General features: G+C 42.5%; 1 protein-coding gene across 8 annotated transcripts in view; it reads left to right on the top strand.

The window, feature by feature from the left end:
- The window catches only part of FAT3 (FAT atypical cadherin 3), a 631,203-nt gene that overhangs the window by 467,197 nt on the left and 142,106 nt on the right, over positions 1–21,900 (top strand). For all 8 annotated transcript variants that reach the window (XM_089512860.1, XM_089512858.1, XM_089512859.1 and 5 more), the window contains 2 exons: positions 12,092–12,367; positions 18,024–18,234. In XM_089512860.1, coding sequence (XP_089368986.1) covers positions 12,092–12,367; positions 18,024–18,234 — 487 coding nt within the window. The remainder of the gene's footprint in view (positions 1–12,091; positions 12,368–18,023; positions 18,235–21,900) is intronic.

The raw sequence follows: 21,900 nt of genomic DNA, 5'->3' as shown, positions 1-21,900 counted from the left end.
ACTCATTGGAGAAAACAATAATGCTAGGAAAGGTGAAAGGAAGCAGAAAGAGAGGAAGGCTGCATGCTAGATGGATGGACTCTATAGAAGAGGTCACGAGTATGAATTTGCAGGAACTGTGCAGAGCAGTGGAGGACAGGGAGTCTTGGAGGTGTCTTATCTACAGGGTCTCCATGGGTCGAGAATGACTTGAGGGTGGATAACAACAATAACCATAAAGTGTAAGAGACTGGGTTAATTTTCAATAAGAATTTGAAAAGCAATCTTATTCCAAATGAAAATTGCTAGTTTTTAAAGGTATAACAAAATTATTGTTGTCTGTAACATTTTGTTTAGCTGCATCATGTTTAGTTTAGCTGGTATAACAAATGTGTATTAGGTGCCCTATTTAATAATATGGAAGAGCATCTAAGGCTGGTAGGGAGCGGCATATCCATGCCGATTCTACGGTTCCAGAGTGCGCACTAACCACATGCTCCAGTACCCTAGTCCGTACGGACTCCGTCATCATGGTGGCCTCCTGTCCATACGGCGGCCGCCATGATGACATCATGGCAGCGCCGTTTCTCCTATATGGCACTCCCAAAAAGAAGCTGCTTAGAACTGCTGCAGCACCGACAAGGGGGAAAGACGGGTGGCATGGAGCTGCCTGTCTGTACCGCTCCATAGATACACATTGAAAAGTTTCAGACAAATGGATGAATTAGCCAAAATGAACTGCTAAGTGGCTAACCCTTCTAACACAGTTTGATCTAAATACATAGCTATTTACCCCTTAAATATATAAGCCAGATGCAACAATTTTTATTACTGTATTTTTGCATCCTTTTCTCAAACACATACTTAGTTCTTGTCCAGGATCTATAAAACATAGCTAATATTTATGAAATGATAAACATTATAAAAATAAACTGGCTTACTCAGGGTTCTTATGAATCCATGGTTGGCTAAGATTTTAACCCAAATCTCATGAATGCAAAGCTGACACACTGTCCTCTAGATCACATTGGCATTCTCACTATGCATTGATGATTTTAGCCCAATCTATCTCAAATGCTTGGGGCAGGTAACTCAAACAAGAGCAAAACAGCAAAACTGAAACATTTAGTGGCCCACTTCCATGAAGCAAATGAGAATAAAATGGGATCAAATTATAACATATTTGACTTAAGCCAGAAGCTCAAAATCAACTCAGATTGGCAAGCTTCCCAGTGCTTCCACTGTTAAACTTCAGTATTGTGTTGTGGTTATTGTTTAATTCTTCTAACAAGGAAAAAAAGACTCAAATAAAATTAACCAAAGCAAGAGGAAGGAGGGAGGTTGAGTAAATAGCAGGAATAAAACAAAAATATTTCATAGGGTACATTAGGCTCAAAGGACAAACCTAAAGGAAACCAATGGCCAAGGTTCAATACATTTTGGCTTGGCTGAAAAATAGTCTAGGTTGTTAAATGTGACCAATGGTACAGCTAGAACCAATGAATACCTCCAGGTGGCCATCAGAAGGGTGGAAGATGTTGGAGACAGCAGCAGATAAGGATTAAAATCAACACCTGTTCTGGAGTGGTTCTTCTGGAGCGCAACTATCACTACTCATCACAGTATCCTTCCTTTGTTTTTACGTTTGAAAATTTGTTACTGTGAGGAGGACCTGGTGAGGCTGGTACCTGTCCATGGGAAAGGATACAGATCTGTAGAGGAAGACATCAGCTGGGAAGTGGGAAGCCCAGGAGGAGGGGAACTAACAGAAACACAAGGTATGAGACTGCCAGGAGGAAGGAAAGCAGAGACTCCCTGGAAGACCTATGAGAGTGGGCTGAGGTTTCCAAAGAAGTTTGGTTGGGAGAAATGGAAAAAGTAGCGAGCTCCCCAAATTGAGGTGAGCAGAGGGGGAGGGAGACTCCCTTCAGGAACTAAATGGATATCCTTTTGTATTCGTAAGCTGGGAGAAGGTGGGAGATAACAGCCCTTTTTGTGTTGAGTTGTTTGACAGGCAGAATAACCCCTTCTTTCTTGGGTTCTGGAATCTTTGTTGCAGAGAATAATAAAAGATCAAACACTAACCAATAGCTGGTGTGAAGAAAGTACTTACGCTCATGGATTCCTATGCTAAAGCAGGCCCAAACCCCCTACAAAATAGGGAGGAGCCACAAGAAGAAATGCAAAATGGTATATAGTTCCACTGATTGGAGTCCTGTTGGTTAGACCCGACTACACCCACTGCATCAACTGTTGAACTGTGATTCAACACATAGGCCTGGTGCAGTCCTCCCAAAAAGGGAGGGCTGCCGGCACCTTCCCCCCGTCCCCCCGGCATGGAAGCTGCAGCCTCCAAACTGCACAGCTTCCATGTGGAGAAAAAAGAACCCACAAAAAGTGGGTTCTTTTTGTGCCACACCAGTTACGCTCGAGTGTGCCAATGGCGCACTTGTGATGTAACTGGCGTGATGCTATGTGTGGGCGCTATACGTCTGTCACGTCACAATGGCAGCGCCTGCATATAAGGGGTGCCGCCATTGTTACGGCGCCGTGCTGTACTAGGGTTAGGTACCGTGCGGTTGCCATGCGGTCCCTTAAACCCTAGTACACCACCAGCATGGCGCATTTGGCCCATCTGGACCAGGCCATAGATAAGCCCATTGATTCAATGACTACTCTGTTGAATCTAACAGTAGGATATAGGCCCATGTGAAATGGTAACATCTGTGGGATTCTGCTTATGCAACCAATTACCAATAGTCAGCCCTCCATATTCATGGATTCCTTATCCAGGGATTGTACTATCCATGGTTTGATAATTTTCCAAAAATATATAAATTCCAAAAAGCAAATCTCAATTTTGCTATTTTATTCACCATTTTATTATGCCATTGTATGTCATGGGACTTGAGCATCCATGGATTATGGTATTCACACAAAGAAAGATATAACCACATGTTTAAGGGAAGTTACGCAGGTGTATAACACCAACTTGATTCCAGCCAATGCACTGCTCTTTACAAAAGCGCCGGGGGGGGGGGGGAAGCATTTCTCCTTTCTTCCAAGAGAATGAGGGTATTTCCTCTCCCACCACCATCAGTTTTACTGGAATCAGAAGTGAGGAAAGAAACTCTCACCTGTGGCAAGTGAACTTACAATGTCTGTAAAGGGCCTGGAGAAGCACAGATTTTCCTAGTTTTTTTGTGGGTTTTTCAGGCTATGTGGCCATGTTCTGGAATAGTTTATTCCTGACATTTCAGCAGCATCTGTCTCGCCAGCATGTGCCAGCATTTTTCAGAAGATGCCAGCCACAGATGCTGGTGAAGCATCAGGAATAAACTCTTCCAGAACACCACCACATAGCTAAAATATCCCCACAAAGAACTATGGGTGCCGTCCATGAAAGCCTTTGATTTCACACAGATTTTCTTCATTGGCCAAAATACTGCAAGGGGACACAACATGTCGAGGGAAAATATTGCATGTCCCTTAGAAACTATAGGTCAGAACTCACTGGTCTGAGCAACAAAATACCACAAACACTTTCTAGCCAAGAACTTGATGGAACACAAATATTAATAGTTATATTTCCCACCACTGCCACCGCCCTCATTTCTCTTCTGTATCCATGCAAGAATAAATTCTGGCATCTTGTTAAAGCAGAAGTGACAGCATGGTGGTCCTTTCCCCTTCAGTTCTCCCTCCATCACTTTGAGAGCTGACTGTGGTAATAATAATCTGCAAGGGCAATGTGCCACTTGTATATCAATATTGTTTTGACAAATCAATGTCTGTCATGAATTAACTCACCAGAGAACTCTTTTAGTCTGCTAATGAACCAGAGCTAACATTTGGATCCAGGAACAAGGAGCTCTCTGTTAACTGTCAGGAGGTTGGTTTCTTGTTGATCTGTTCTAAGGATAAGTGGCAAAACCAGGGAAGGGGTCCTGAGGAGAGCTTTCAGAACACATGAATGAGACAATAGAAACATGCCAAAATTTGTGACCACTCTGCAGGCAAGAACAGGAGGAAGTGATGCAAACACAGAGGGAGTATTGGCTGGGGGATGGGTGAGAATTTGTTGGGATTTTATTTTGGTGTAAAATAAGTCAGCATCCTCCAGACCCGAGCATAGACCCAAATGCAATTTGCAGCCAGAGATCTGCACATTTATGAGACTGTGAGACAATTGGTACTAAAAATGTGTCTGAACAGTTTTTAGTATGGATCTACACTGCATAGTTGCAGCCTTTTGATACAAAACTGTGTTGGCTCCATCTGACAGATCCTGGAAGCTGACATTTACATGGTACTTAGAATTATATGTTCTAGTACCACTGAAGTAGATGCCAGGATTCCATAGAATGTAGCCGTGACAGTTGAAGTAGTATTGGACTTCTCTAACCATGTAATATGGATTACAGTCTTGCAATATGCATTGTGCTTAGAGAAACGCATACACACTTTAATCAGCGGGAGAGTTCATATAGAAATGTATACATTTGGAGAAGGTGTACAAAATGTGCTATTTTGAGGTGAGGTCTAAAGAGAAGTACAACTTGCCTTGCAATAAAAAATAGCTCTTCAGAATCCAATACTGATCCAAAAAGAAACAAACGTTGAGGTCAAAATTGGAGAAACTGTCAAGGTTGACATCTAGTGCTTTTACTCATCTGTAGTGGGTAAATTGCAATAATACTTAGGCCTGTTACAGACTGCCAAAATAAAGCTGCTTTGGGTCTCTTTGGAGGTATGCTATTTAAATGATGCATGGGTCCTAAGAGTCCAGAGTTCGCGCCAAAGCCACACTCCATTCCTAAGCACTGGAGTGCAGCTTTGGTGCAGCTTCCGGATTCTTAGGATGCATGCATCATTTAAACAGCATACTTCCAAAGAGACCTGAAGCAGCTTTATTTTGGCAGTCTGTAACAGGCCTTAGATAAAGGCAGCAGCTTTGGGAAAGAAGTCAAAAACTTTGTATAACCAGGCAAAGTAAAACATTGATCATCTGTAAATAAAGCATAGTTTAAATAAAATAAACCAACCTCCCCCTATTTGTATAATAAATTTATACATTCTTAATGGATAGCTAACATTGATACGGTTGACACCCCCCTGCTCCCAGGTCACCCAGGTGTATTTACACTACAGACAGCTCCAAGAATGTACCTTTAAATACTTCTAATATTTTCCACTTCTGCTCAATTCATACATGCTGCCAAACACCCTGAGGCTATTTTTGTTAGCATTTCTTCAAGCCAGCTCTCATAATTGAGGTTGGGTTTACATTTCCATGCCCCCAGGACAAAATGTTTCACAATTTAAGGATGTCTTCATTAGCCATGTCATCAGGGGATGTGTGTGAGTCCAAACCATTATGGCATGGATCCTCTGGACGTTATTAGAGTAGCTGACTTACAGCAACCCTATCATAAGGTTTACCTGAGAAAATTTAGTTGGAACAGATTGGCCTTCTTTTCAGGCAGAAAGAGAATAATATACCCAAGATCACCCAGTGGATTTCTATGGCTGAGAGGGGATATGAGCCCTGGTTTCCCAAAGCCTAAAGCTGCTACCACACTGCAGAATTAATGTAGTTTGACATAACTTTAACTGTTATAGCTCCATCTTATGGAATCTTGGGATTTGTAGCTTGTTGCAGCACCAGAACTATCGCACAAAGAAGGCTAAATGTCTCACAAAACTACAAATCCAGGATTCCATAGCATTGAGCCATAGCACTTAAAGTGATGTCAAACTGCATTAATTCTGCAGTGTAGATGCTTCCCTCCAACTTCATGCTGCCTCATAGAATTAGGTTTACCCTAGTGCAAATGTCAACCCAAAATGGGACACACCTTCATTAATGGTCATTACACCTTTCTGACTGTTTTTATGTCTGACTGTTCTTTTTAGTGGTATTTTTTGTTAATGTTGTTTGACAAGTGTAATGATAGTAGATGACATATTTAAAGCTGATTCTTAAAATATTTGAGTAGCAAAGCATCTGAAGTGAGCACATGCTGTTTTTGCTTTTCTCTGCAGATATAAAATGAATCTTGTCTATCTGATTCTCTCCCCCTAGTCATCTCTCTTTCCTTTTGCCTCCCCCCCCCCCCCAATTAAGGCTGTTCCCCGAAATTGAAAGTACATTCCTGGGGTTTTTTGTTTTGTTTTTAAAGGAGCTATGGAACTTTAAAAAATTTAAGACCTTGCCATTTGAGACTGAGTTCCATAAATACTTAAGTTTTTAAAAAGCAACAAATCATAACCATTCTAGGATAGGTATGTGAGAATCTGTCAGCTGATTTTTATTATATTTAAAATCCCACCAACATGCTTACTCTCTCCAAGTTCCATTTCATGTTTGAGGCTTGTGTTTGTTTCTGAAATGAAAATTCATTATCTATTTTTTCCAATTGCATTCAGTTTCCCCATTAATTAAAAGCACATTTGTGCGCACATCTCAATTACACACATTTTTACTTGTGTGCATTTGTTTGCATATAGTTCAGAAAAGAAAGAAAAAATAATTTGCAGTATCTTCCCGTTGATGGGCAGAAGAAAAAATACATGCACAGTTTTGTAAATAGGTGGGTTTTTGGTGGGTTTTTAGCAGCTTATAACAATAGCAGCTTCATTTATATACCATTACATACCACCTAGGCCGTCTCTAAGTGGTTTACAACTATAAACCAATTGCCCCCAACAAGCTGGATATTCATTCAAGCGACATTGGTAGGACGCAAGCCTGAGTCGAGCCTGAGCCCTGGCTGGTATTGAACTCACCACCTTATGTTTTATGAGTTTGTGGCTGCAGTACAGGCATTTAACCACTGCGCCACCAGGGTTTTGTTTTTTTTGGGCTGTGAGACCATGTTCTAGAAGAATTTATTCCTGATGTTTTGTAAATAGTTTTGCAGAACACAGGTTGGATAAATTCCTAGAAAATCTTGGTGAATATGCACCTGTTTGGCATTCCTGCCGTACTCAAGGAATGAAAAGAGCAAGGAACAGTCTCTCCATGAATGCACATTGCTACCAAAATGATACCAGTGAGTTTAAAACAGTCCATAGTAAAAGCACAAGAAGCAACTTACTAAAGCAAGTTGGCATGCTTAGTGTCTGGATGGGAAACTACAGTGGACCCTTGTTATATGCTGGGGTTTGGTTCCAAGATCCCCCATGGATAACAAAATCTGTGGATGCTCAAGTCCCATTCAATATAATGACAAAGCAAGATGGTGTCCCTTACAAAAAGTGGAAAATCAAGGTTTGATATTTGAAATTTATACTTTTTTTTTGAACATTTTAAAACCATGGATGCTTGAATCCGTGTATAAAAAATCTGTGTATAAGAGGGGCTGACTGTATTTGGAAAGCCCTTCGTGTTGACCTTAAATTCCATGTTGGAAGAAGGGGAGGCCATAAAAATACACAATAAATCCAGTGAATAATTGAGGAGAAAAGATTAAACAAGACAGATGTTGCTGATCAAGTGAGAAGGAATGTGCTCTTTGAAAAATATCTTTCTCTCTCTCTCTCTTAGACAACTTAATTTATACATATCTCATCCTAAACAACAGTTAGGATAACACAGTGCTCCCTAGCAACAACCTTGATTTATTTGTTTCAGCAGCTGTCAGCAAAGAAATTTCACCTAATTTTGGCTCTAGCTGGAGAACAGATCCTTTTTTTCCAGGGAGATGAAGGCAGTTTGAGAGTAGTCTTGATGCACATGGCTTTCATACACACCCCACTTTTGTACACATGCTCTGCAGAGTTCTCTGATATTGATTATAATTATTAGTAGCAGAAATACCGATATCGTGTTTTCAAAGCCCCATCCCACTGTCCGCTTCTCCCTTTCTTTCCCTCCACTGTTTCTTTCCTCCCTGTTTATGCTCTTTTCTTAACGGTAATTTTCTCTCTCCACTCCGATCTTCATTCTGTCTTTTTTTCTGCTCATTCTCCCTCATTAGCAGTGGGGAGAACTTTCTTTCTTTCTTTCTGCTTCTCTCTCCACTGTTAGAAGAGTTTTCAGGCCTGCAGGGAGAATCAGACTGTGGAGCACCTAGAGATCCTCTCAAGAAATTAATATCCTAGACCTCACTGCAGGTTCATCTCCAGGAAAGTTTAGGAAATATGCAACATAAATGACTGGTACTGAAGTCTACATACAGATTTTAATTAACTAAAATTAATTAATCCATTGTAGAAGTAAGCCCATTCAAGATCAAAGGCTTTCTTTAGGATTCATACCAAGTTTCTGATTTCACAGTGTTCACATTTCATGGGGTTGGATCTCTGGTAGAAAAACTTGTTTTTCAAATCCCTTGTTGTTGATATTGTGCACCTTCAAGTAGTTTCCGATTTCTGGTAACTCTAATGTGAACCTATTATGGGGTTTTCTTGGCAAGATTTATTCAGAGGAGGTTATGCCATTGCCCTACCCTGAGGTTGAGAGTGTGTGACTCACCCAGTGGGTTTCATGGCCGAGCTGGGGATCGAACCCTGGTCTCCAAAGCTGTAGTCGAACACTCAAACCACTACGCAACACCAGCTCTATTGAGCCTATAAAGTGATCTGGTAACCTTGAACTGTTTATTACCTCTCAAGCCTAATCTATTTAACAGGGTTGTTGTGAAGGTACTGGTGATCCCCCCAAAGTGTAGGCCATGTTAATATCTTTGTTTTAAAGAGGGTAAATTAAAGATACAAGAAATTAATCATTTGGGTTTCTATTTTCAATGATATGACATTTTTAGATCTCTTGAATTCAGCAGGCCTTACTTCCAAGTCAATAGATATAAAGTTGTAACCATAATGTGTGTTCTGTGATGATGTTATAACTAATATTATCATTTATCATTTAAATCCAACAAAAATGGACTATTGCTTTGCTTGTGGTGATGTTATAACTAATGTTATCACTTATTATTTAAATATAATAAAAATGGGATTAGGACTTTGATTTTGTATTTGCTTCCTCTGCAAAGAAGGAAATGATTTTGTTATGATGCGGCAAGCCAAATACTGAAAAGTGTACTCAATTTAAGTCCATTTACAGGACTTTTTCTTAGCTGAGGCCAATAGAGTACCCCAATGTGCATTAACAGAACTCAGGCCATACTAAGCAAGGAATATTTGTCATCATTAGCACTGTAGATTTTGCAGGATATATGCCCCTTGCCTCTACCGCTGCCTTCATTTTCAACAAATATAGGTACCACTTCTTCCCTTCTTAGTGCTCCCCCAGCCCCCAAAGGCTCACAAAACAACCCCTCCCCAAGGCTACCTTGGCTTCCTAAGTAACATATCATAATCTTAACTTAGAGAGAATTTTATTACAACTGCCTTCCAGACTGTTCCCAAGATGGGTCATTACCGGCAATTTGTGGAGGGGGGATTGTTTATGCATTTTCTGGTAAAGTATTTTACAAACGTCTCAACTGACATTGTGGAAAGCTAATGTTTCATGTCTCTCTGAGGGCAACCTCTTTTCATAAAATACTGTTATAATAGCATATAAGTAAATCTTTTCCTCCATTAAAACTCAAAGTGTGGGTGTAAGTGACTGGGCTTGAACAAAAGCCCTATAAACACGTTCGAGTACACATCCTCTCCACTCACCCGCCTACCCCCTGTGCATACTTGAAAAGTGTGGGGAGGGTTTTTATTAGTTTCTCCCACCCTCCAAGTTTTTTTTCAGTGCTCACACTCATCATGCCATGACTGAATGTACATGAGAAAAACAGTTGCAGGCTGCTGGCAGACATTCTGTCTGCTTTAAGATGGCCACCATTAGCAATGGAGGTTCATGATTTTGACCATTATGCGCCAGCGGAGCCGACAGGGGTGCAAAGGATATAAATAGTTTGCTTTCAGAATGAATATAGACAAATTATTGAGTCAAATTATGCAACATCAAACAAGTTTTGACTTTGATGGTGCTGTGGTTGATAGAGGCACCCACCTACTTAGCCTTCAGTCAGTTCACCCACCACTCACCCAATGTTTGCATATGACCTGGGAGGATATTGTAGAAATTCTTCTTACTGAATCCTCCCTTTCCTGCCCTTCTCAGTACTGTGCTGGGCAGGTGAATGGCTTGGGCTCTGTCTTCATGGGCCAAATAAAACATCCTCATCCCATCCTCTTGGTGGAGTCTAGACGATGCATGGCCAAAATGCTAGTGATGGTGTGAACAGCAAACTTGGAGTAAACCCCCTCTTACTACATTTTTAAAGACTCATTGCTTGCTCCAGATATTCTCAGAAGAACCAGAGCCCTCCATTGTGATGTTGGGCAGCTGTTCACACATGCATACCACTGTATTGCTTGGTGTGGCTACCATGGCAGCATGTCACTTGGTCTAGGTCAGGACAAGGCACCCAGCCATGTTATCAATGCTAGACATCTCATTCTGACCTCAGAGTGACTTGTTCCCACCATGCTATAGTAGGATGCATGTCTGAACAGCTGCCCAGTGTCAGAATGGAGGGGGCCAGGTAATGAGAGGAGGTTGGAGCAGCTAAGGATAGTCTGTATTCTGACCTGTGCAGGCAGGGCCTTGGTCTATTGCAGCTAAGCAGTTTACATCAGCAGGTAGAAAACCTATTTGTCACATGGAATGGTCTGTGTGAATACTACATTGCATGTTCAGTTAAGGCATGAACGAGCATAGATGTGTATGTGTGTTTGTGCGTATTGCTATTCCTGCAGTTAAATGTAAGGAAAACACATGGCCAACTATCAGATTAGTGATGGCTTACAGAGGATCATAGAGTCAGGAGTTGATGATCATAGGATCAGAAATTTCAAAGGCCACCTAATCCAACACCCTACTCATTGCAGGAAGTTCAGAGTGGGAGCATCCCCAACAGACCACTCTCCAGCCTCCTCTTCTACATTTCCAGACAGTAAGAGAGTCTGCAGTCTGCTATGTCCTAGTAAATTGGCTCCACCACCAAACTATTCTAACTGCAAATAGATTTGTCTGAATAGTCAGTGGAAAGCTACCTTGCTGTAACTTGAGCCAATCATGTCTGGTTCTCCTTTCTGGAACAACAGACTACACCTTTATATTCTCCTTTGTGAAAACCTTTGAAGTTTTTGAAGAACGTTTTCATATTCTTCCTTAATTTCCCAGCTGTCTAGAGCTATTTTGGTGAAATAAGGATAATGTGGGTTTAAATCCTCACTATTCTGTGAAAACAAACCTAAGGATTTTTTCAGCCAAGCCTAACTCACAAGCTTGTGGTAAGGAGAAAACTAGGAAACCCCAGAGTTTAGAGGTAGCTTGTTAGAAGTAGCAATGTCAGTCACTACTTTTTTTAAAAATGTGTTCCAGTGTTATTATGTTTGATGGAGATGATGATGATGATGATGATGATGATGATGATTAGCAGTTTGGCAATGGCAGTTTGGATGGAGGGACGTTCTTTCATCTGTTTCTGGGCCCAGCCATGATGAAGCTGTACTTGCTTCTTCTCTCCTTCTGTGGCCAGGGCAATGGCAGTTGGGATGGAGAGAGGGCTTTTGATCTGTTTCTGAGTCTAGGCATAATGGAAGTGTGCCTTCCTCTTCTTCTCTGCCTCTGAGGCCAAAGCAGTGGCAGTTGGGATGGAGGGAGAACTTTTCATCTGCTTCTGTGTGTAGACATGATGGCCAGAGCAATGACAGTTTGGATGTTTGTGTGTGTGGTGGTGGGGATTTCTATCTAATTCTGGGCCTAGCCATGTTGAAGCTATGTCTGTCTTTTTTTCTAAGACTAAGGCAATGACAGTTCAGATGGCAGGAGGGCTTTTCATCTGCTTCTGAATGCAGGCACAGTGAAGCTGTGCCTGCTTCTTCTTCTCCCCCTTCAAAGCCAGGGCAGTGGCAGTTGGGATGGAGGGAGAGCTTTTAATCTTTCACCTAATGACAACCAGATATTTTTAAAAGTAGCAAAAATATGTTAGCTTTAAAAGTAGCTTTTCTGATTTGGTGAGTATCACATTCAGTTAACTGTCCTGAGCTCTAAAATGGTTAATACATTCCATAGTGTAACTCATTTTGATGTGTGAATTTATTTGCTCTCCCCTCATTTTTTCCCCTTCCTCAACTGCAGGTCCTAATCAAAGTGCTTGACAACAATGACAATGGTCCTGAATTTTCCCACCCAAGTTACGATGTTATAATTTCAGAAGACATTCTTCCTGACACTGAAATCCTGCAAGTAGAAGCCATAGACAGAGATGAGAAACACAAGCTCAGCTATATCATTCACAGCAGCATTGACTCGATGAGCATGAGAAAGTTCAGAATGGATCCCAACACAGGAGTTCTATACACTGCTGAACGTTTAGACCATGAAGCTCAGGATAAGCACATCCTAAATGTAATGGTAAGAACAGACTATTAACTCTGCTGACTATAAAGATATATGCTTTAAAGGCATATGCTGCAGCCTTCTGATTGCTGTTTTTACAGATTTATGATAAGCAAAAAGGTTTTAAAATTAGGTACAGAAGCAATAATTAATTTTCTTCCTTGCATTGCATTGCATTGCAGTGCATTTATTTATTTATTCATCCATTCATTGCTCAGGCTCTGTAATGCTTAGTATGAAAGATTCGTTATCTTAGAAAATAGTTCCGCCATCTTGAGGTTGAACATGGATGAAAAACTGTAATCTCCCAATGCCTGTGCCTGTTATCAGAGGTGACTTCCTTAAAGAATTTCTCAGGAGACATTTAGTGTTCTTTCAAAAGCTGTTAACAAGGTGATTATCACTTTTCTTGCGGTGCTCAGCTCTTGAAAGCAAAGTGTCCTGATTTATCAAAGATTTCTGTAGGACTCCTTCAAGGTAGGAGGTGCTGGTTCCATGTGTCTAAATTACAGAGAAGAAATTGTTCTGCTATGAAGAGGATGCTGAATGTTATGGATTAAAAATTATTTTTCTCCAAATATTTTTCTTAAGGACCTCAAACTCACCTTGAATTTAATCTAAAGTGCCAGAACTCCTGAAAAAGTGTTATCAAAACAAGGAATGAGTGAGTCTCTCACATTCTGTTATGCTATTAGTTGGTTCATTCTGCTTCATGTTTGCCATTCAACCTGCTTTTCAGTCAGGCCTGCCATCAACTTCTGCATTTATTGTCACCAAACATTCCAAAGTTTTTACATACTTGACCATGTAAAATTTCCTTTATGTTCTTTAGCATTGGCACAGCAATCCAGGTTACAAAGGCCAGGTTACAAAAGCCAAAGTACACTCTGCATGGTAGTTTCCTTTACTCTGCATAGATACTGAAGAAGTTTTCAAACCACTTGCCTGTGAGGGCGTCGCCACAATAAAATGCAAAGCCGCATGTGGAGGAAAGACCACAACTTTATTAACGCAAGCATAAGCAAAAGGTAGGGTTGGCCAAAAGCATGAGTTCTGGATCATCTTACAACCCGCCGTTGTAGGATAAATGGCATGTCATATAAAGCAAGGCGTCGGGATGAGCTAGGGGCTAGATTAACACCCTCTCGTATTCATGCAACCCGCAGATTGCATTTAACTAAAGCCCCTAGTCACCAGGAAGTGGTGTCACGTTATGGCCCCCGCAATGACCACAACGTATGCCCTCATCACTCCCGTGTCCCATAGGGACTCCTGATACAGTGCTATGCAACCTTCTAGACCATGCCTACCCGATCCAGAACCTCTGCTGCCGTCACAAAGGCCGTTCCAAAGGAACGCCACCGCCAACCCTACCCCGAACGCAACACCAACCGGGTTCAGAGAAGCTGCCAAGCCGGCCTGATACATGCAAAAAAATTAAGTCCAAATCAGCTGAAGCTGCAAACATATCAATGTGTTCAGCCTAGTGGATGTATATTGAAGAAACGCATAATGTCCACCAATGAAAATCCAGGTTCAACCTCAACACCGTCAGAGTGGAAACCAGTAATCGCAGTCATCCGCCTGGGCAGCGGCTCAGCCTAAAACCACAGTGATAGTGCTCGGTCCAAACCTGAAAGTGAAAGAACTGAACAATGTGCAAAACAGCAAACAAAACAGTACAAAGATCCAGTGATCAAACATGCCATGAGAAAAGTAAGGGATAGGAGCACCCACACGAACCAGGTGAACCAACCACAGCTCAAGCATGGCTATTTAGGAGCAGGGCCAGCTCCCCCGCTGTGCAGAGAGGCAGAGCAAGGAATCTGTGAGGTCAGAGATTTTGGAAGGGTTAAAGGGCAAGACAGCCTAGCATGAGGACCTCTGCAAGAGGCACAAAGGTGATCAAATTTGCACTGCATGCGAGAACACTTGCCAACATTGAAATCTTGGCAAACAAGGTCTGGACTATCAGAAGGAGCAGAGCAAGTGGAAGATGCAGGCGGCACGGCCTGAGTTCCAACTTCCAATAGCCAAATTTCAGAATGAAGGTGATCCCATCGCTCTCTAGAATTCTGGGAAGCATGCTGGCGGAACGCTGTATCGTAAGTGATGGCTGCTGCCCCGCCGGCGAACTCTTTGGCCTTAAGAACATGCTGTCATGGCCAGCCAAGATCAGCTCTCGGAGGATGAGGAGGAGGATGAGCCTCCTCCAGAGCAAGGGCTGATTGAGGCAACGCCAGGTGCTGTTCCTGCCCTGCCAGGTCCCAGCTGTGATCCTCCAGCCCCAGAGGAGGAGATTCAACCAGGTCCTAGTGCTGAAGAGAGGCCTTTTATGGTACCACTGCCTAGTGGGGACTCTGGGGACGAAGCTTGCATGCAGGTGCCTTCTTTCAAAGAGAGAAGAGCCGAGAGTGCTTGCAGGCGCAGATCACAGAGAATTGCCGAGAGAATAGCCAACCAGCCTCAGGTGGCACGAGGGAGAGTTTCCCTTACTTAAGTGGGAGAGAGACTAATGCTGGTTGCTAGAGTTTATTGCATGATCTCTCGGCGTGATTGCTGCTAGCACTAGCTCCTAGTATCTGGATTCTTTGTTACCTTGACCTTGGACCGGACTTCGTTATCTCTTGGCTGTTTGACCTTGGACTGTTTGACCAACGTTGTTTCTCGGTATCCTGACTTCGGCTTGACTCTCGGAACGTTTGGACTTCTGGAATTCTGAACTCGGCTTGTTTTCTCGGACTGCTCTCAGACTGATTCCTTGCAAGGTCTGCTTTACTTTCACTTCCACTGTGCTAAGGTTCTGTTATCGGCTACTGTCAAGTGCCTGCTGGCAGCATTCCCGGACACATGCAGCAAATGGCTGTTGAGCTGCCAAGCCCATTCAGGGAAAGCCATGGAAACCACAGCCCTAAAAACAGTGAAACCTTCTAGCCAATTGTCAAAATTGTGGTCAACTGGAGGGGAAAAGGGGGCCTTCTTTTTTTTTTCCTTGGACGAGGTAACCGCCAAAGCTGCTTGACCTGTCGGAGGAACCAAACCAAAGACATCAACGAAACAGCCTCTGAAAATCAGCTTCCTGGTTTTGAGAGGTAGATGAGAGCCAGGAGGGCGCTCTCCAGGTGCGCAAACTGGAAACCCTTGTGCTTCCTGATCGACCCAAACCCCCTGAAGACCGGGTCACCAGTTATGACGCTTGATGGCCCAGCGCGGCAGGCCTGGGGCCAAGGCATGCTCAACCCAAAAGCGATCTCTACCAGAAGGTAAAGGTGAGTTAACAGCATTGAAAGCATCTTGAGCAGCTTGTGAGGATCGAGCCCATCAGTGTCTTTTCTTGGCTCTGTGACCTTTCTTGTGCTGTCTACGTCTGTTGTCACCATCAGCGTTGCTGAACACCTCGCTGTCCGAACTGGAAGATGATGACGATGTCGAACTGGAGCTGGATGACGACAAGACAACAGAATGCTTCACTGCCACAGGGATCTTCTCACGGTCTGCCGAAGGTACTTGGCTGGAAGATGAGGCTCCAGGAGATCTGGCAACTGTCGGAAGTGAAGGAGATTCTGGATCACTTAGCTGGCAAGGTGAAGTGGCTTTTGCAATCATCTCAGCAATGGAACGTGACAGCAACGACATTGCCAATTGAGACAAACAATGAACAGCTGGCGATGGCCCAACACGTGAAGATCCTGATGTAGAAACAATTCTAGAACTTGAGCCCAACGTAGTATCAGAGGAGGAAGTGGCATTAAAATTCAAGGCCGGCATACGCTGAAGTCCCCCAGATTGACCAAACATAATTTGTGTAGCTACTGCTGAGGATGTCTTTTTGCGCCCCGCTTTGTTGGGCATGATGAATAAACAGTCAGCACTTGCCAGTTAGAAAGAGCAAATAACAAAACAGGTGGCTGAGAGAGTGTGACCAGGCTGAAACATTTTTGAACAGAGAACAGCAAGCAAGCCCAACACAGGGTGTCCTTGGGCAAGCCACACACTCTCCAAACCCAAAGCCCTATCCAAATACAGGAGGGGAAGGAAAACAGCCGAAACTACTCACTAGCTGGGCCCCATGGCAGGGAGCCCAGCCCAAAATGGCGGCCGCCGCAGCTCTCTATCCCCCAAGACAGCAGTAAGGGTGGGAGAGGGGAAAAAAGCCCCCACCTGTCTTGTGCAGGGCCGCAGGGACCCTAATTCCAAAGCGGGGAGGAGGGGGCAAGCCCCTTGTGCTCGCCTCCCTGAAACTCGGCTCTGCTCAGCAGCAGAGCCAAGCAGAAATGGTGCTGAGCAAGACGCCACATGGCCTATATATAGGCCTATTCCAAAGGTGGGGGCCGAGAGGGGAGTTTCCCCACCCCCAGGAGCAGCCAGCCAATCGGCTGCCCTGGAGGAACGGGGCGACGATAGAGAGGGACTATCCGCCTCCTAGAGCGTCACTCAGGAGGCGGAAGTCCCTCCTTTTCCCCCCTCAGTCGGCCAATTGGAGGCCAGCGCACCCCAGCAAAGCATGCTGGGGCACGCCAGACCTCCATGGCGCCAGGCCCCTGGCAGCAACGCTGCCTGTCCAGTGAGTCGGGTGGTAGACTTTGTTCACATTCTCATTTTTGCACCTCTGCTGGGAACTTTTGGGGAGGCACATTTCTCACTGCTTCAAGAAGTCACCCACCCACCAAAGATTAGTAATTTTTCAAATATTTATTATGGCTTAGGTCTAAGCCCAGCTATTTGAAGGACTATAACTCCATTTATGAGCCCATCAGAGCTCTAAGATCTTCTAGAGATGTCATTCTCTTTATCTCACAACTTTCTCAAGCTCATTTGGTGGGAACAAGGGAGGAAACGTTCTCAGTGGCTGCTCCCAGACTTTGGAGCTCCCTCCCTAGGGAGGCCAGAATGGCCCCATCCTTGCTCTCTTGTCATCAAGTTAAAACATTTTTATACTGTCAGGCTTTTGGAAATAGTTTGGGATGTGTTTTTGATGCCGTATGGTGCTATTTTTCAATAATAACAAAATCTCTATTGCAATCAAGAGACCATTAGGCAGCACATAAGGTACATATTAAAGCAAGGTAATTCATATTAAATATAAATGCTATAGGCACAATTTAATATGATATAATCTACAAAAACAACTGTTTTAAGGTTTATATGTAGTTTTTAAATTAACTTTGATGGTTTTAATATTTAATGGTTGTAGCTTTATAAATTGTGGAATTGTTTTTAAATAGTGTTTATAATTTATAGAATGTTTTGCGTAGCTTTAATCTCTTTTATTTCTCTTTTATTTCAAAATGCTGTTAGCTGCCTTTATTGGGAGAAAGATAGGATATAATTGAATAAAATAACAACAACATTCAAATTCAGTAGCTGTTAGTGTTCTTTTTTTTTCAGCATCAGAAAAATGATGTTTTACTGATAGATTGGTCGAACTTTTGGAGAATGATCCTAATAAATAGAATCACTTAATTAGTAAAAGGAAAATGATATAGAATTTCAAAATCCAAGGGGAAATTCTGATGGGAATAATATTGTAAGCATATGCTTAAAAATAGCTTAACTTTATATAACTTGTTCAGATTGATATATTTTCTAGTTCTCCACAAATTTTATTAATTTTACTGACAGCTACCAATTTTCCCATGCTGCCTATCACTCTTTTTCCTTTCCTCTCCAGGTTCGTGACCAAGAGTTCCCCTACCGACGGAACTTGGCTAGAGTCATTGTAAATGTGGAGGATTCCAACGATCACAGTCCCTACTTCACCAGTCCATTGTATGAAGCCTCTGTGTTTGAATCTGCTGCTGTTGGGTCTGCTGTTCTGCAAGTCACTGCTCTGGACAAAGACAAAGGAGAAAATGCAGAGCTGATCTATACAATAGAAGCAGGTTAGCAAGCAGCAACTCGAACGTTTCACAAAGAAAGGTTCATGGGCTAAAAATGCAAGAAACTGCACAATACAGTATAATTCACTGCTAAAAGTATTCCAGAATTGTAATCCAAAAGAAGATAGATCGCATAGAAATCACTGAAATTTAAGAACCTATTCAGACCAGTTTCTCATTGAACTTTCTATATCTTATATTTTAAAGATGCTGTCTTACAGGGCAGGTGCTTGTATTTGCTGTGGGCCTTATATTATTTTGTGAAAGGTTATGTGTCATGTATCTTAAAACTGTATCACTGTTGTTGTTACAGCTACAATTCTAGGCATACTTACTAAAAAGTAAATCCAGTGGGATTTATAAATAAACATTTCATTTCAAACCACTGAAAACTACTTTTGATATTACATTTCCCTGCTGTTATTTTAATACAGCATGCAAAGAAGTGAACATTGTATGTCAAGGGAATCTAATTTTTCATACATTCAACAACCTGAGTAAACATAGAAAAGGATAATCTTTAGTGTTTGCCCTTAGTGCACCAGATTCACCTACTTAATTTTGGTGAGATGGGATTATTTTTATTTTATTTTAAGTAAAATCTGTGTAGAGGCTAACATCCTGCTGAATGGTATAACTTCTCTGGTGGAAGAGTGGTGGAGAGGCAGAAAAAGGGGGCCTCGGGAACTTTGAGAGCAGAAGGGACTGAAGCAAAATCCATCCCCGTCAGGAGACAAAACTGGCCTGCTGGATCAGAGACTGCTCAGGAACTGGCAGAGTAGTTTTATCTCTTCACAGAGATTGCTTTTGTTGTCATCCTTTCACCACTGCTACATGTGGGTTGAAAAAGGGCTTACACCAATATGTAAGACTTCCACCAGTTTAAAGTTACCAACAGGACTCAAGACCCAGAGTCCTGGAGCCTAGGAACTCCTAATATATATGAGTACATCCAATAATGCATGATCTGAGCAGAATCATGCATTGCCTCATGTATATTCATACACTTGCATCTTTACAACAAGCATTCAGAGGGAAAGATATGAATAATAGAATCATAGAGTTGGAAGGGATCCCAAAGGCCTGTCTAGTCTAAATAGTGGGGCAGTCAGCCTGAACTGTTTGCCCCAGCACACATATGGATAGCCCTATAGATATACCAGATACCAGTTAGATCCAGGACCTAGGTTCATCTCTTTGGCTCTGACAGAGTAGCACTTTCATCCCTTGTTGTTTTCATTGTTTTAATTTTGGGGATGTTCCCACTTAAGATTTGAAACGATTTAAAATATAACGTTTTTAATAGATCCGATTCAAAATAACCCTGGTCTTATCCCGCGTTCCGAATCGCTTTTATTCTTCGTTCCCATCTGGTTTTTTAAATCGAAGTTTTTACCTGCAAGCGTTCCTACTTGGCATGAAATCGGTGTTTAAATAAAGCGATTCTTCTCCTCCATACCTTATTTGGAGCTGTCAATCAATAGTATGTCAGAATGACGTAACGTTAATCCGGAATATTTGGAAGCGATTTATCTTTTGGCATCGTTTCCATTTCATTGACTGTTTGTGAATTTAGCGAATTTAGGAAAGCGAATTTAGGAAACCCAAGCTCTTTCCAGAGGAACTATGGGATAGGTTTTGCATGACAGCATCCCCTCTTCATGTCTCCCAAGACAGCCAGGGAGAATCCCTTCAGAGAGCCCAGAGATCAACGAAGGAGGCTGCTGGAAAAGCAGGGAGGGAGCACTCTTCCCAAAGATTCTCTTTCCAGGGTTGGAGGAGAAGGCAGATTCCATTTGAGAAATGGAGGGAGAAAGGCTCTATCCCCCCCCCCCCATTGATCAGAGCCCTTCCTTGCCTGGGCGAGATCAGATGCCTCCTCGCGAGGAGCCTTCCCTTCCCTGTCTGGGCGAGATCAGAGCCCAAGTGGGCAGGGAATGCCTCTTCGAGAGGAGCCTTCCCTTCCTGCCTCTCCTCCGTTAGAAATGGGCTCTCCCCACACAGAGGGGAGGTTGCAATCCACCGGCAGATGCAGGCGCTTGAGCAGCCGGGACTTCAGGCGCTTAAAGAGCTGAAGAGATTAAGCGCCTGTAAACCATTAAAATAAAAAATAAAAATAATCCTTATCTCTTATTGAAAGACCACAGCGGACAAAGGGGTGAGGGAAGCAAAAATGGCGACAGCCATGACGGATAGGGACAGAAAGGGCAACCCCCCCAAGGCCAGCCCCATCGCACTCGGCTCCTCCCATCCATCTAACCCGATTTCAAAGGTTGTCGTTCCTATTTAAATGCTCCGGTTCCTAACTCGAATCAAGGGAAAAACGAAGGTCAGACCCTTTGTCTTTTTTAACGCGCGTTAAATGACGAAAAATCGATTCAAAATTTTAAACCGCTCTACGATTCGATTTGTAGTGGGGACGATTGCGGGTTGCTCTAGAACCGTTCTAGGTTTAAATCGGATCCTAATAGGAACGCCACTCCTTGGATTCGATTCAGAACGTGGGGTTTCACCTAATGGGAACATTCCCTTTGTCACTTAGTGTTCCATTTCATCTATGTGCTATCTCCTCCTGAATTTGCAGATGTGAATTTTGCTCCCTCTGCCCTCTTTCTCTTGAATGCTTGAATCATCTACTTCTATGCATACATCTCCCTGTTTGATAAAATATTAGGGAGTGGAGGGATGGGGTGCTGCTGTTCCTCCTGAAGTGCTAATAGCACCCAGAACTTTAAGATGAGATCATTATGTTTTCCAAATACATGAGATTAACAAGTATAGCTTCTATTAAAAGAATCTTGCGAAAGTCATTTTAAAAAATCACTGTGGGCTGTCTTAGGGAGCCATAATAGGTCTCGTTCCTGAAACATACATTACTGTTAAAGGATGACATGCTAAAGGGTGGCATAAGGTTCCAAGATAACATGGATAACATGTAAAGTGGAAGAAGCATGGTGGCATCAATTCCTTTCCCCAATATAATATTCCTTGGGTTTGTGGCAAGCATACATCAGGAATTTTGGATGGAAAAACAAGAAGAAGAAGCATGTTCATGCTTTCCAAGATTTCTTGTGAGAAATTGCACATCTCACCTCAAATGTTAGAGGGCATTTCAAAGAACCTAAGAGCAGACCAAGCTAATGTGTGTGTTCTTAAATGTGAACAGCTAAAATTTGCGGATTTTAAAAAATAGTTAAGCTGTTTAAATAAGCAAGCTAATTGTTAGAGTAACTGCACAAATTTCAGAGTAGGTGGAAAATTCTAAGTCTTAAAACCCAGTACAAAACAAGGATGGAAATAAATGCAGCTAACAAGACTAAGAAAGTTAGCAAAGAAAACTAAGAAAATTTCAAAAAAGAGAAGGTGAGAGATATTTTACATCTCTGTCTGGAGCTACAGCTAAGAGTTCATGTCTATCTGTGGGGGAAATCTGCTGTGGTCAGCAGATTGTAGGGGGAAAAGAGCAGCCTTAAAAGTTAATTACCCCTTCCCTTTGTCTACCACATCACCATTGCAAATCTAGCTATTCTGTCATGGTTTTGCAGCTCAGACTTAAGTCTGCTTCTGGCTGGCTAATTCATCCTTGCAGTGAAAGGACACGGTGAGGCAATGGCATAAATTCAGCCTGAGAGGGGGGAAAGTGGCTACAGTAATAAAGGAGGAGGGAGG

Source organism: Sceloporus occidentalis, unplaced genomic scaffold (genome assembly GCF_023333645.1).
Source record: "Sceloporus occidentalis isolate IW3139 unplaced genomic scaffold, rSceOcc1.0.p SCAF_2, whole genome shotgun sequence".
NCBI lineage: Eukaryota > Metazoa > Chordata > Lepidosauria > Squamata > Phrynosomatidae > Sceloporus > Sceloporus occidentalis.
This window is presented reverse-complemented; position numbering and strand designations above follow the sequence as displayed.